This window comes from Solanum dulcamara, chromosome 3 (genome assembly GCF_947179165.1).
Source record: "Solanum dulcamara chromosome 3, daSolDulc1.2, whole genome shotgun sequence".
NCBI classification, from domain to species: domain Eukaryota; kingdom Viridiplantae; phylum Streptophyta; class Magnoliopsida; order Solanales; family Solanaceae; genus Solanum; species Solanum dulcamara.
This window is the reverse complement of record NC_077239.1, coordinates 51,460,552-51,474,942: the sequence shown is the minus strand read 5'-3', so window position 1 is coordinate 51,474,942 and position 14,391 is coordinate 51,460,552. Positions and strand designations below refer to the sequence as shown.

The 14,391-nt window shown below is 35.6% G+C and overlaps 1 protein-coding gene across 2 annotated transcripts in view; it reads left to right on the top strand.

The window, feature by feature from the left end:
• The window catches only part of LOC129882593 (sister chromatid cohesion protein SCC4), a 50,053-nt gene that overhangs the window by 14,895 nt on the left and 20,767 nt on the right, over positions 1–14,391 (top strand). Inside the window, exons 3-7 of one of the 2 annotated variants that reach the window (XM_055956972.1) lie at positions 1,250–1,391; positions 6,742–6,858; positions 7,105–7,591; positions 8,866–8,904; positions 14,160–14,281. In XM_055956972.1, the coding sequence (XP_055812947.1) occupies positions 1,250–1,391; positions 6,742–6,858; positions 7,105–7,591; positions 8,866–8,904; positions 14,160–14,281 (907 nt within the window). Of the gene's footprint in view, positions 1–1,249; positions 1,392–6,741; positions 6,859–7,098; positions 7,592–8,865; positions 8,905–14,159; positions 14,282–14,391 lie in introns of both variants that reach the window. The other variant, XM_055956971.1, reaches the window with a different exon arrangement.

Below are 14,391 nucleotides of genomic sequence, written 5' to 3'. Positions count from 1 at the left end.
CACTTGTATTCTTTTGGAGTGGAATAAATATTGGTTGATTGTGTTCGAGTAGTAGTAGTAGTAGGCGTAGTAGTGCATTACGATTTCTTGCGCTGTGAATTCTGATTTCTGTTATTTATGTTATTATTTATTACTTTCTATGCTTTGATTACTCTATTGAACCTGTGACGCTATCATTATTTATTTAATCGTTATTTGTTATTTGTTATTTGTATTTATTTATTTGTATTTATTTGTTATCTATTCGTTATTTGTTTGTTGTTTTTCTCATAAAACTTTTAATTTCCTATTCTTATGCATTTATGCATTTATGCTTTTACTGAGCCGAGGGTCTCTAGGAAACAGCCGTCCTACCTTGGTAGGAGTAAGGTCTGCGTACATTCTACCCTCCCCAGACCCCATGTTGTGGGATTTCACTGGGTTGTTGTTGTTGTTGTTGTTGTTGTTGTGTTCGAGGATTAAGCAAAAGAAAATAAACTTTTGCCGAACCTCGTAAATTCTTGGTGTTCTTCTTCTTATTGTCTCATTTACTATTTATTAGCTACATTTAGATATAGCAGTTGTGATTTCATCACTCTCTATATATCCGACTTCCGCAACAATACCTTGGTGCTTTTGTGGCTCCGCAATTGTGATAGGTTCATCGCAAAAATGAGCCTTCACCATATCCTAGAAATCCTACGAGACTCTTGCTTGTAGGCTATGTCGCAAAAGCGAGCCTCACAAACCGCAATTGTGACACAGCAAAAAAAATAAACAAAATCTGCAACAGCTGAATTCGATTTTCGAGTCCAAAACTTGTCTGAGCCCCTTGGATCCCAATCCGAACCATCCTGACATGTCTGAAAACACTATATGGACATATGGAAAGTCTCACATCAAGGAACAAGATTCAAATAATCAAAATGAAGGGTTGGAGGATCGGGATGTTACAACAATCTAAGCGCCTTTCTTGTAATATCAGATAAGTAATATAAGTATCTTTTCGAATCTCAAGCAATTTAAGTATCATTTCTATTTGCCAACATTACTGATTTCCTCATTTATTTTATGGGCACTTAAAGTTCTTGGTTATTTTATTGATATGCCCGTCATGTTTATGCCAAGTATCATTAGATATGATCGCCAATAGTTTAATTGAAGTGTAGTCATCTCTAAAAAGGTTCACCATTGAGTTCTTAGTCGGTGTTAAATTTGACTTTGCACGTGCTGAATTTGTTGTGATTATAACTGCATTATTTTCTTGAAGGTTTTCCGGGAGGTTATGGTACTGCAACTTCAATTCTCAGCTAGCAAATGCTCTTACAATTGAAGGAGATCATCATGGTTCAATTTCCACACTGGATAACGGCCTAATGTGTGCAACTCAAATGTGCTATCCAGAGTTACAGGTTAGATACAGTCTGCACAATATCTTAGATAAAAGTAGTTTGATGTTGCCTAGTGGCAAAGTTTTTTGGAGCTGCAATTTCTGTATTTTTTGTATGCTCTTATTTGATTTCTGTTCTCTTTTTTGCTTTTAAAGTTTCTTAATTGCTATTCTTTGGTATTGGATTATTATATTTGCGTTAATAGTGTATGTGTTCCCTTATATGCATTAGCGATGAAAAATGGAAGCCTCCAATCCCCATGTCTACTGAGTATTTACCTATACAACAGCCGCAAGACATATTTTGGTCGTTTAATGAGAGACGTGAGGCTTTTGACAAATATGTAGATAAGAATGTACCAAGTTCAGTGATTGCATTTGTGGAATTATGAATATTCCCCCTTTATCCGTTAGATGAGGTTATTCATGCAAGTTACTGGAATTGTATATTGATAAAGCTTCAAATAATCAGAAATCAAATTAATTCAGTGATGATCAAGAGAGTTTGAGGAAACAGTGTTTTGAAAAGAAAATAGTGCGAAAAGGTGGCAAGACACCCGAGGCTTTTAGCTAGAAATAAAGCATTCATTTCTTCAAAATATAACACACAATTTCCAAAAATCAGAAGTTATATAGGAATTACTACTTTCATTTTGTTTTGGCTGGCTTATGCGAACATTGACTGTTCCACTGGATACTTGCTACCTCCCACTAGCATATGCATGGGTAAGATCACCAAGATCTAGACTGATGGGAAGAAATCACCAAGTTCTTGTTTGCCTTTGTTGTGATTTGAACCCTGGTCTCCTATGTTTTCATCCCACTTCGTTGACCCATTGAGTAGCGAAGCAAGTCGGCTAGGCCACACCTTGATGGTGGAGTGCCATATAAGTTTTACTACTTATAACATCAAAATGGCAAACACCATAGCTCATTCTAGTATCCAACACACAATTATTGAGATCTATTGTTGCAATGACCAACGTATTGTATGCGTAAGAGTCTTGTAATTTTTTTTGATCAAATATAGAATTCATGGATAATAACAAGGCCAACTTGACCGTATACAAGAGGTATATCAAAAAAGGGGAAACCTACAAAATATGGTTCTCTCCAAAGACACCCCATCCTCTATACAAACAGGAACTAGATGGGTTTACCAAAAGAAAATAAGGGATTAGAGACTACTTCTCAATTGAGCAAAACTCATCTCCCCCTTTCAAAAGCTCACATTTCTCTCTTTCCAAAGTGACCCACATTAGATTAAGAGAAATATCATTCCACGCCTTGTGCCTTCTTCTTCTTCTAGCTACACTCCTCCAGCTGAACATCAACTCCTTCACAGATCTTGGCAATATCCAAGAAACGCCAAACCATCTTGAATATATACCCCATAACCTTGTGGCTACTTTGCAATGTAACAGAATAGGATCCACGTCCTCACCCGCCTCCTTGCAAAGGAAACACCATCTCTAGCTGACAACTTTCTGTTTCATAAGATTCTCCGCCATCAAAATCACCCCTCTAGTAGCTAACCACTTGAAGAAACACTTTCCTTGGCACCTTAGGTATCTAGACTAAAACATATGGGGAGCTCTCAACCAGATGTCTAATTCATGAGGCACACCTGAAGAGGAAAATCCATATAGCATCTAGATGCCCTCTATGTATGGAGGCAACTGAAACTAACAGTTACCTATTCCTTTGCTTCAAGGTAACATCTCTAGTCTTGGCACTCTTCATTTCTCTGGCCAGGGAGAACTGGACATGCTAGAGCACACTAGAGATTTACCGAGCTGCTGAATCAGAAGGGCAGGGAGCAAAAGTCAAAAAAGGTGGTGGAAAACTGTAGAAAAGATCAAAAGATTTTTACTGAGCTGCTGGAGATTACTAAAAGAATTTTTGACGGTAGATCAAACTCCATACAAAAGATCAAATGGAAGTGTATTACGACTTGCGACATAAGTTTTGACAGAGCCCAAAGGGAGTATTAAACAAGTAAATGAAAAAAATCTCCCTTTAGTTAATTATCTCTGCATATCTCTCAGTTATTTCTAATAGTATCTATATTTTTAATTCATTATAAGAAATTAGTTAAAATAGGGTCTTGATGTTTAAAAGAGGAATACAAGGTCTATTTACTTAGTTACCCATATTTTAGATACCTAATTTTAATTTCCTTGAAAGAGGGGGCTTGCTTTCCCATATCGTTTTGAACTTCTTAGCCTTATCTAACCTCTGTTTATGCTTTTATTGAGCTGAGGGTCTTTCGGAAACAGCCGTCCTACCTTGGTAGGAGTAAGGTCTGCATACATTTTACCCTCCCCATACCCCACGTTGTGGGATTTCACTGGGTTGTTGTTGTTGTTGTATATTTCAAATTTACAATTATAATTATGTGTTCTTTTTAGTTGTACTACAATAATTATATTTACTCCCTCTTTCTAGTTTTTGAGATCCTATTCTCTTTTTAGTCTGTTCCAAAAAGAGTTACCTCTTTCTAAGTTTGGAAACAATTTACTTATAAAAAAGTTTGGAAACAATTTAACTTGAACGTTCCATTTTTTTTACCTTTGATGTCAAGTTTTTATAACCACACAAATGTTATGGCATCCTTAAAACTGCAAGTTTCAAAAGGCTTATAACCACACAAATGTTTGACATGTTTAAGATCACAAGTTTCAAAGGTCTCCATTTTTTCCTTAAAACTCGTTTCTAGTCATTTAGAGTTACATAAAATAATGAAACGGTAGGAGTATCACATATGATATAATTGCAAACGAACACACACCATATATCCATATTTAAGTACGATGAGTAAAATTACTTGCCAAAAAAAAGTACGATGAATCAAATATGCGATAACAATATAATAATCCAATAATATGATTCATGGATTATAATCCTTGCATTATAATGCCTGCATAACTTGTTCAAGAAGAAAAGACCTTTATGATTTGTCATTTCCTAAATTATTATGATTCGAGATGCGCTTATGGCCGTATGGATATGGGTTCTCCAATACGACTCGCATATATAGAGTATGAGATGTTTGTGTGTGTATACACTTGATTGAGAAGTCATCGAACCAAAAAAAATATGAATAATTTCTGCAATTACCTTTCTTATTCCACAAGTATATCTCGATAAATAGCAGTACTTCCTATTACTTCACTTAAATAGGCACATGTCTACGTACACACATACACATGCATATATTTGTAACCAAAAATTGAGACTAAAACTCCGGCCATGTGGTTAATGGATCGTAAGTGAATTGATCAAATGTGGTGCATATCACACACCTCAAAAGTTTTTTTTGAAGGATTGTGTAAGATGGAAATTTCTATCAATTTCATTGGTCATAGCATATATGTTCACCAAAGAATTGATCTAGTTTATGCGTAGTATTAACTTTACATTGGTTGCAATGTGACATATCAATTTATCATTACATTGTACAGAATGTCTTAATCACAATTTTCTATCTCATTCTCTTTTCTTCCTCTAATTCTCAAATTAAGATCCAACTCCCCAATTAATTTATTTTCTCTTGTTCTTCCCCAAGCACTCCCATACTGCTTGTTAGAGATGATCAAATGTCTTGTTTTTCTTAATTCTTGTATGCATTGGGGATATGTGGTTTCCTGCTATTACATGAGTAACCCATCTTAAATTTATTATTATATATACTTTTGTCCTTTTTGGTTCCAATTGAGGTGCTCTAAAACGTGGGAGACCCCTGTACTTGGCTCCGTTTGTCATGAGGACCCTTCTACTCGCAACTTTGCTAACTGAACACTTAAAGTTATTAAAAGACATTATTTTAAACCCCTCTGACCATTGACCAAGCTTATGTCACGTTTATTTAGCTGAATCAGATGAAATGCGTGGTTGCACGTGTTTAAAAGCAAGTGAATACAATAATTTTAATTTTAAAAAATATTAAAATTAAAAGGAAAAATATAACACTGAAAAGAAAAGAAAAAAGAATTCTCCATCCCCATATCTGCTTCTTCCTCTTCCTCATAGTTTTTCCATTGTGAATCATCCCCCCATTCCCCCTTCACCCACCCCCTCCCACCACCACCACCACCACCACACACACACCCTTCTTCTTCTATCTCTTTCCATACTCTTCCTATCATCTTCAGTTGGGTCAGAGAGAGTTGCAACTACTTCATCAACAAAGAAAATGGTTGAAGAATACATATGCTTGCTCACGCAATCCCTCATAGCCTCTCTAATTCTTCTTCCCTCATTGTAGTATGGTTTGTTTGTATACAAATTTCTCTTTCATTGTAACGTTTGAATTCAAAATTGGATATTTGAGAGTTCTGGAATGATTGGGGAAAAGGGTGTTTATTCAAATTTGGTCGGAAGAAAAAGAGCAAAAGAGTGGGAGGTTCTTGTTTGTGAAATGGAGGTGGATTTTAAATGGGTTTTTGAAAAACATATGTCTGATGCTTTCAAAATTGAAGGCAATTTTATCTATAGCATTTTGGATGGTTTTCTCTGTAGTGACCCATCTTCTAGCCCCCTTCTTTTCTTTCTCATTCTCCATTTTAGTCACTTTCTTACCACCATTAAATAATAAAATTTATAATAAAACACCTTAACAAGGCTTTGCTTTGTCTCTAGTTTCCTCTTTAGCACAAAAAAATTGCAAGGAAAGAGAAGGGGGGAAAACAAAGAAGATAAGATAAGAGTTTAATAGCAAAATAGATGAAAAAGCTTAGAAGAGAAAAACATAAATGGAAGCCTTGGAAAGACTTAAAAAAATTATAGTTAATTGAAGAAATTAAGAAAGGAAGGGAAGAGAATCACCATTAATAGGCTAATTTTGGAGATGAGTTTGAGGTTTGTTAAAAAAATTAGTATTTGTAATGATAAAAATGATGTGACAATTTATATCCGATGTGACAACTTTGTCTGATGTGGATAGTGATGTGTTATCCACATCAGCGCTTACTATCAACATCAACGCGATTGAGAGACACACATTTTAAAATAACGCGTTTTAATAACTTTAACTGTTCAGTTGGCAAAATCGTGAATAAAAGGGTCCAGGTGAAAAATGAAGCTAAGTACAAGGATCTCTCAGGTCATTCCGCCAATTAAAAAAGAACTAAAGATATTGGTGTTGGGAGACAAACTGATATTAGTTAGCATGTGTCCAATTAGATTTCTTCCAGTGTCATCATGACCCTAGTGCCATGTGTGTCTGTTGTAGTTGTTCCATGGTTATGTTCTAATTTACAAAGACACACCAATACTTCTTATATAAGTGATTTCTGGCTTTTGTTTGGTTCTATATCCTTTTGATCTGATTATATTGTGATGCTCATTATTTCTCTTCTTGGTGTTGTTAGATGTTTTTTGCAACTTCGATCTTGCATGTGCACCTCATGCAATGGGAGAATGAAAGTTCCGTTCAAGATGCTCTCAACAGATGCAATTTAGTATGGGAATCTATTGAATTGGAAAAGGTGAGTCCAGTGCTTTACCTCTTTCCTATATTATCTGCTGTGGAGTCCTTTTGCAGAAAATAGAAACATATTATCCTTTCTTTACTACAATAGCTCCACTTTTGAACCTTTTTGAATCTGTATCTTTCATGGATACATTACTGAAACTTTCATATTATTCTTTTTATAAATGCTGTTTTTTTTTAAATGGGTCTTGTGATGTCAACTGATGTTCTATTTTTTTTCATTCAAATCCAAAAGAGACAGCAATGCCTTGGTTTGCTATTTTACAACGAGCTGTTGCATGTATTTTATCTACTTCGGATATGTGACTACAAGAATGCTGGTCAACATGTTGACAAATTGGATGCTGCCATGAAGTCTGATTTACAGAGGAGGCAACAGATCAAGGAACTGACTAAGGAGCTTGATGCAGTGAATGAAAGTCTCTCTCATTCTGATTTAAATTACAGAGACAGATCTGCTTTTTCTGCAAAACAAGCTCATCTTGAGGAGCAACTTAATAACTTAACAGGAAATGACAGAGAATTTTCTGAACCAATATACTTTGGAAGTGCGAGACGAACTTGGGAAGACAAGCTTGAATTGGCACCACCTCCTGTTGATGGAGAGTGGCTACCTAAAGGTGCTATTTATGCATTGATAGACCTTACAGTAGCTGTTTTTAACCGTCCAAAAGGACTTTTTAAGGAGTGTTTGAAGAGGATCCAGTCTGGCCTGCAAACTATTCAAGGTTGGTTCTATGAAATAGGGTGCAGTAGGCTCTATGTGTGTGTTCTCTATGGAGGAAAACATTTTCCAGCTAATGTTTTCCAATTTTCGCATGTTCGGTTAGTCAATTTTTGAAAAATATTTTCTCTAGAAAAATAAGTTCCTTGAAAATGAGGAAAATTGCTTGAATAGTGGAAGTAGATAAAAAAAGTTCCACAAGTGACATTCCACATTGATTGTCTCCTCCCCACCCTCCAATACACCTCATCTTCCCCCCCAATCCCCTAGCCCCCATCAACACAACCCCACACCCCTACCCCCCTTACGTCTCATATTATTTGTCTATGTTATATATACAAATACTTTTAGGATAATATTTTTGCATATGTACCGAACACAAAAAATAAAATAAGAAACCCACTTATTTTCCAAGAAAACAATTTCCATGGAAAATATATTTCCTTCATACCAAACACATCCTATATCTTCACACTTTCCCATTTGTCAGTGTTCTGTACAGTTAGTACTGATTGTTGGTTTCCTAATTCGGTCTATGGATATCATCACACTTGGCAGCTTTGGGTAGTAACCTTAAATTTCGGGGTAATGGATCTCTCATGCATGTTCCCATACTTGGTGTACTAAGTCAAACTTTTTTCTTTAGCGTGTAACCAGACTTCGACCATGGAAAGAGTGGTAGACGGGTTAGTACAGTCACGTCACAACTCACCGTACTAAATAACTTAAACTGTTACTTGAGGATCTTCTATAATATAAGATAGAAATGTGTTAAATAAACACTGGAACTGTGTTACTTGAGGATCTTCTATAATATAAGATAGAAATGTGTCCTAGAGAAAGTATCAACCATATTGAATCCATTGATCTGAATGAGCATTCCTCCAGTGAACTACATTTTAGGTTAGACTGCATGAAGTGACCTCATCCCCGCTCCATGAACTGAAACAACTATTGTTTAAGTTTGTTCTATGTGTTCTCTAGTCATAGCAGTTTGTGCTTGAGGTTTACTGTAAATTTATTTTCCCTTTCCCTGGGCCTAACTGGATGTCATGTGTAGGATAGGAACTGGAAATTACTATTTACCTTTTCGTTAAATACCAACCTCTTAAGTTCCTTGTTGGTAGTGACTATAAAATTTCGTATTTGTCTTGAAAAATTTGCAAAAATTCATGAATCAGTCATTAGCTAGAGAATGCCTTCTAGCAATAGATTTTTCTTCCTTCATGTTTAGATTCTATTCTCATATCTGAATTCTGAATTGTTATATTCATGTAGAGGAGCTGAAAAAGTATGGGATTCTTGATGGAATGAGAGGTAAGCGCTCTTGTTTCTCTCTTAGATGCATTGATTTTTTCTTCCTTAAGTGATGTAGATCATGAGATATCATATTATCATATTTTCTATCTTTGATTTTGTTTCTTTGAGTTAGAAATAAATCTTGTCTATTGTCATTTTCACTATTTTCTGTCTTTGATATTATCGTCTTTATTTTAGGTAGACATGAAATTATAGTTAGCTATAGATTACCTGTTTTTTAGTTCGTGATGTTAGGCTTTTTTTTTTGGTTAGAGATAGATTTTAGTTTACTTGTGGCATTAGCTAGTTATAACTACTCTGCTGGTTGCTTTGTAAAGCTTCTCTTTACGAAATAATATTTTGTAGGTGTTTTCTCTCTAAAGTAGCATCTTTTATCTGGCATGGGACCAGACAGATTCTGTTAGAATTATGCTTTTGAACTACAGTAACTTTATTTTACTGCTTAGTTTTTGAATAAATCCAAGTTAATAGTTGGTTAGATAGTTTTTCCTATTTATTAGTAATTAGTTTATTAAGATATTTTGTAGAGATATTCTAGGTTAGTTTACCATTATCTTTTTACTGTTTTTATTCTTATAAATGTTAGAGTCCAAGAAAGCAAAATAAAATAATTCTCTTTGGCCTCATTGCAGTATTTTCTCTCAAAGTCTTTCTCTGTTATTTTCTTAATTTCTTTATTGAAAAACCAATAATTGGTATTTAGAGCCGTTTCTTGAGGGACCTGTGAGTGAAAAAATGGATTACGAAACTAGCTTTTCACGAATGGCTCCTCCTATTTTTGATGGTGAGAACTATCAACTATGGACTGTGAGAATGGAAGCCTACTTGGAGGCTCTTGATCTTTGAGAAGCCGTGGAAGAGGATTATGAAGTTAATCCGCTGCCTAATAATCTCATTGTGGCCCAAATCAAGAGTCACAAGGAAAAGAAAATCATTAAGTCCAAGGCAAAAGCAACTTTGTTTGTTGCCGTTTCAACAACTATTTTCGCGAGAATCATGACTCTCACATCACCAAAAGAAATTTGGGATTATCTAAGGAAAGAATATGCTGGAGATGAAAGAATACGAGGAATGGTGGTATTAAATTTAATGAGGGAATTCGAATTAATGAGAATGAAAGAGTTAGAAACAATCAAGGAATACTTTGACAGATTGCTTGGTATTGTTAACAAGGTAAGACTGCTAGGCACTGAATTTAAAGATTCTAGAATTGTTGAAAAAAATTCTTGTAACAGTGCCCGAAAGATATGAGGCATGTATAACTACTTTGGAAAACACACAAGATCTGTCCAAAATTACCTTGACAAAATTGTTAAATTCTTTGCATGCACAAGAACAAAGGAGGCTTATGAGACAAGATGATGTGGTTGAAGAAGCTTTAGCAGCCAGCCACAAAACTCAAAGCAAGGGTAAATTCTTGAAAAATTACCCACCTTGTCACCACTGTGGCAAAAATGGAATCCTCCATATAAGTGTTGGAAGAGCCCAAATGCACAGTGCAAGATCTGCAAACAACTTGGTCATGAAGCTGTAATTTGCAAAAGTAAATTTTAAAAAGATGAAACAGTTGCCCAAGTCACCACTGAAGAAAAAGACTTCTTTGTGGCAATCTACTTTTCAACCAAAATATCTAATTTTTGGATGATTGATAGTGGTTGTACAAATCATATGACATGACAGAAATCTTTTTAGAGAGTTTGTGTCTATGGAAAATAAGAAAGTCAGAATTGAAAATGGTGACTATATTCTTGCAAAAGGAAGATTGTGTGTTGCAATCAATTCAAGTTCAGGTACAAAAATAATTGAAGATGTTATTTATGTGCCTGATATTGATAAAGTTTGTTGAGTGTTGGTCAGTTAAGGGAAAAAGGATATAAATTATTATCTGGGAACAAATATTGTCGGATCTTTGATTCCACTAAGCAAGAGATTTTACAAGTTGAAATGAGAGAGAAAAACTTCTCATTTAATCCAACAGAAGATGCACACAAGCCTTGCAAGACAAAAGATGAATTAGCAGATTTGTTCATGAGGTCAATTTCAGCCAAGTCTAGAATCTGCAGTTCCTCAAGCAAGGAAGATTGTTAGAATTATGCTTTGGAACTGCAATAACTTTATTTTACTGCTTAGTTTTTGGATAAATTCAAGTTAATAGTTGGTTAAATAGTTTTTCCTATTTATTAGTAATTAGTTTATTAAGATATTTTGCAGAGATATTCTAGACTATTTTATTTATTATTTTTTTAGTGTGTTTATTCTTATAAATGTAGAGTCCAAGAAAGCAAAATAAAATAATTCTCTTTGGCCTCATTGCATTATTTCTCTCAAAGTCTTTCTCTATTATTTTCTTAATTTCTTTATTGAAAAACCAACAGATTCATTTATATTGAGGCCGGATAGACCTGTGCCCCTTGTCAAAGGCCAATATTTCTATGAAGAGAAGGGGACTGAATCGGTACCGCAGCCCAAACCCACACAAAGGGGCCGATCTGTGCTAGCCTAAACTTGGCTAACCCTGTACTTTTGTTAATGTCTTAATTTTTTTTATATATTATGCAATGACCCTAGTAAACGAATAATGTGGACAAGCCTTTTATGTTTCTATGTAAACAAATAATGTAAAATACGGTGAACATCAAAAATATGGAACAAGAATTTCAAAATGTTATTGAACATGAAATTAATTATTGAATTTAATAAAACAATAATATAAAAAGAAAATTATTTTAAGTTGAGACATTTGGTAGTTTCACTTATCATAAATGCATTTCTTCCTTCAGTCATGGACACCTCTCTCTGTGAGACGGAGTATATGAGAGTATTACTTGATTCTTTTGTTTCGCATTAATCCAATCTCTGTAATAGATGAGCATATTGAAATGCCGTCCTGATAGTTGCACATCCAAAGGAATTGGACTATTTGGAAGTTTTTTTTTTTTTTTTTTTTTTGTTATGGGCTGCTCCGAGCTGGGCAGCCTGGGGGTGGGCGCTAGTCTATACTGATTCTTGGAGAGGGAGGTCATGCTATAGAACACTAACCAACCGAGGCCCCTTGAGAAGGCTCCCCTGATGGTTCCTTTCCATCTCAGAGAGGTCTAAGAGAGCTAAGGCAGGAAGATTTACTCTCACCCTTCTCTTTCATTATGGCTATGGAAGGGGTTGAATGGTATGCTCAAGAAGGCAAATATGGATGGGTGGTTAAGGGGTGTCAGGGTGTTATACAATGATGGTTGTAGTCTGGAGATAACACATATTGTATACCGATGATTCTCTGATTTTCTGTGATGTTAAAGTGGAGCAAGCCACACATCTGAGGTTTATAACAGCTGTTTTTGAGGCAGTCTCAGGCCTTCTGTCAACTGGAGGATTGATGCCTTGAGGAGGAATCAACTGGAGGATTGATGCCTTGAGGAGGAATTTCATATGGCAAATATATAAGGAGAGGAAATGCTACCATTTAGTAAACCAGAAAACTCTTACAAACCGCAGGGTGGGTGAGGGTCTGGGAATTAGAAACTCGAGAGAGCAAAACAAGAGTATATTAATGAAATGGATAGGGATGTCTACCATTGGAGGACCAAGCTTTATGGAGGAAGGTGATCAATGAAAAATATGGAGCATAGGGACAGTGATGTACATGCAATGTGGCTAGTTCATATGGAGCAAGTGTATGTAGATCAATAAGATGTCTTTAGCAGAATTTTGTTAATAACACCAGCATCAAAGTGGGCAATGGGTTGAAGACTTCCTTTTTTGGAATGATGATTGGATTAGGAGTGGGCCACTTAAAGAAATTTTTCCAGACATTTTCAGTGTAGTGCAACAATCTGATGCAACAGTAGCTGAGATATGGAGTCACAAGGGTTGGAACTTTAGCTTTAGAAGATTTTAAATGATTGGAGGTGAATAGAGTGATTGAATTTTTCAAACATCTGGAAATTTCAGAGGAACTATTGAGCATGAGGAAATGCTGGTATGGGAAAGAAACATCAGAGGAGTTTTTTTCTGTGAAATATGCTTATAAGGTTCTGAACAGGGTTTGGACAACATTATGGGCCTTGGCATTGGAAGCACATACAGAAGATGAAGTTACCATTCAAGGTGGTCTTGTTCTGCTGGTTAGTGGTGAAACAGGCTGTTTTAACACATGACAATTTGGCCAAGAGAGGACTGCTCCTGTGCTCAAAATGTTTGTTGTGTGGTAAAGACAGTGAAACAATTAGCTATTTATTTTTACATTGTCGGGTGACTTAACAGATTGTAGCAGCTGAACGAGTATGAAAGGCTTGAGCAGAGAATGCCCAGGAGAAGTGATGAAATGTTGGCTTGCTTGAATGACACAGGTGCAGGATTGGGACAGAAGAGGTGGTGGGACATTGTCCTAGCTTGTATTTGGAGGGAAAGGAACTCAAGATGCTTTGAAGAGTTAGCTAACTCTGAACAAGTGATCAAGATGCAGTGTATATTTTTGTTTGTAAAGAAGCTTTTGTACAAGATGTAGAGTCTCTTGTAGATTTCATTGGCTCCTTGTTCTGTTTGATTACTAGTTCTTTTTTGGCGAGTTTCCTTGGACTCTTGTAACAAGTTTGAGTTCTTAGCACAATCTTTTTACTAACGACCACTTGTTGAATAGATATTGAAATCTGTTACCATTTTCAAAAAAAAGAGAAAAGAAAATGGAGTGGGGGATAGAATGGCTTGGGGTTGTCTTTTAGCAGGTTGGGCCAGGCCAACCTCCCGTTTAACATGTTTACCAGCCGCTGGTGAGTTGCAATAGCTCTAAATTGCTGAAAATTTCTATCTTATAAATACGTCCCTCATGAAGTTTGTTTTGAAGTGACTCATATAATATTTGATATATTCATTTGACAATTATGATATCTTGCTCTATCTCCTTGTCCTCCCCCTCTTCATTTTCCCTCTTTTTCTCTTACATTTTTCTCAATCTTCCTCTCATGCTTCTTTCTTTCTCTATGCCTGTTCTGTCCTTTCTCATTCCTTCCCGGCCTTATCTCGTTCCACCCCTTATTGGTTCTACATTATTATAATTGTTTATTTTTTAGTGTTATTAATATACATCTAACAAACACTCCACTTCACTATGCAAAATTTCAATTTGGTGGAGAAGAAAGTGATTTTATTATATGGTCAGTGATTATCTAAATTGTTGGTACATGTGCTTTCTGCATTGTCATGCTATAGGTATTTTCTAACATTGCTTTAAAACTGTTTCTGCAATGTTCTTGAGCCAGAAGTGGATTTGCAACACTCTGCTATTTGGATTGCCAGTGTCTATTTGATGCTCCTAATGCACTTGCTTGAAAACAAAGTAGCAGTTGATCTTACACGTTCTGAATTTGTTGAAGCTCAAGAGGTTTGCTTTCTAGCTCTGTTTATTTCTGTTCATTGCCATTCAATATCTCAAAGCTCTACGGAGTATTTATTAAAAATGAAATCTAGTCAGCTTACTAATTTGATTAGGTA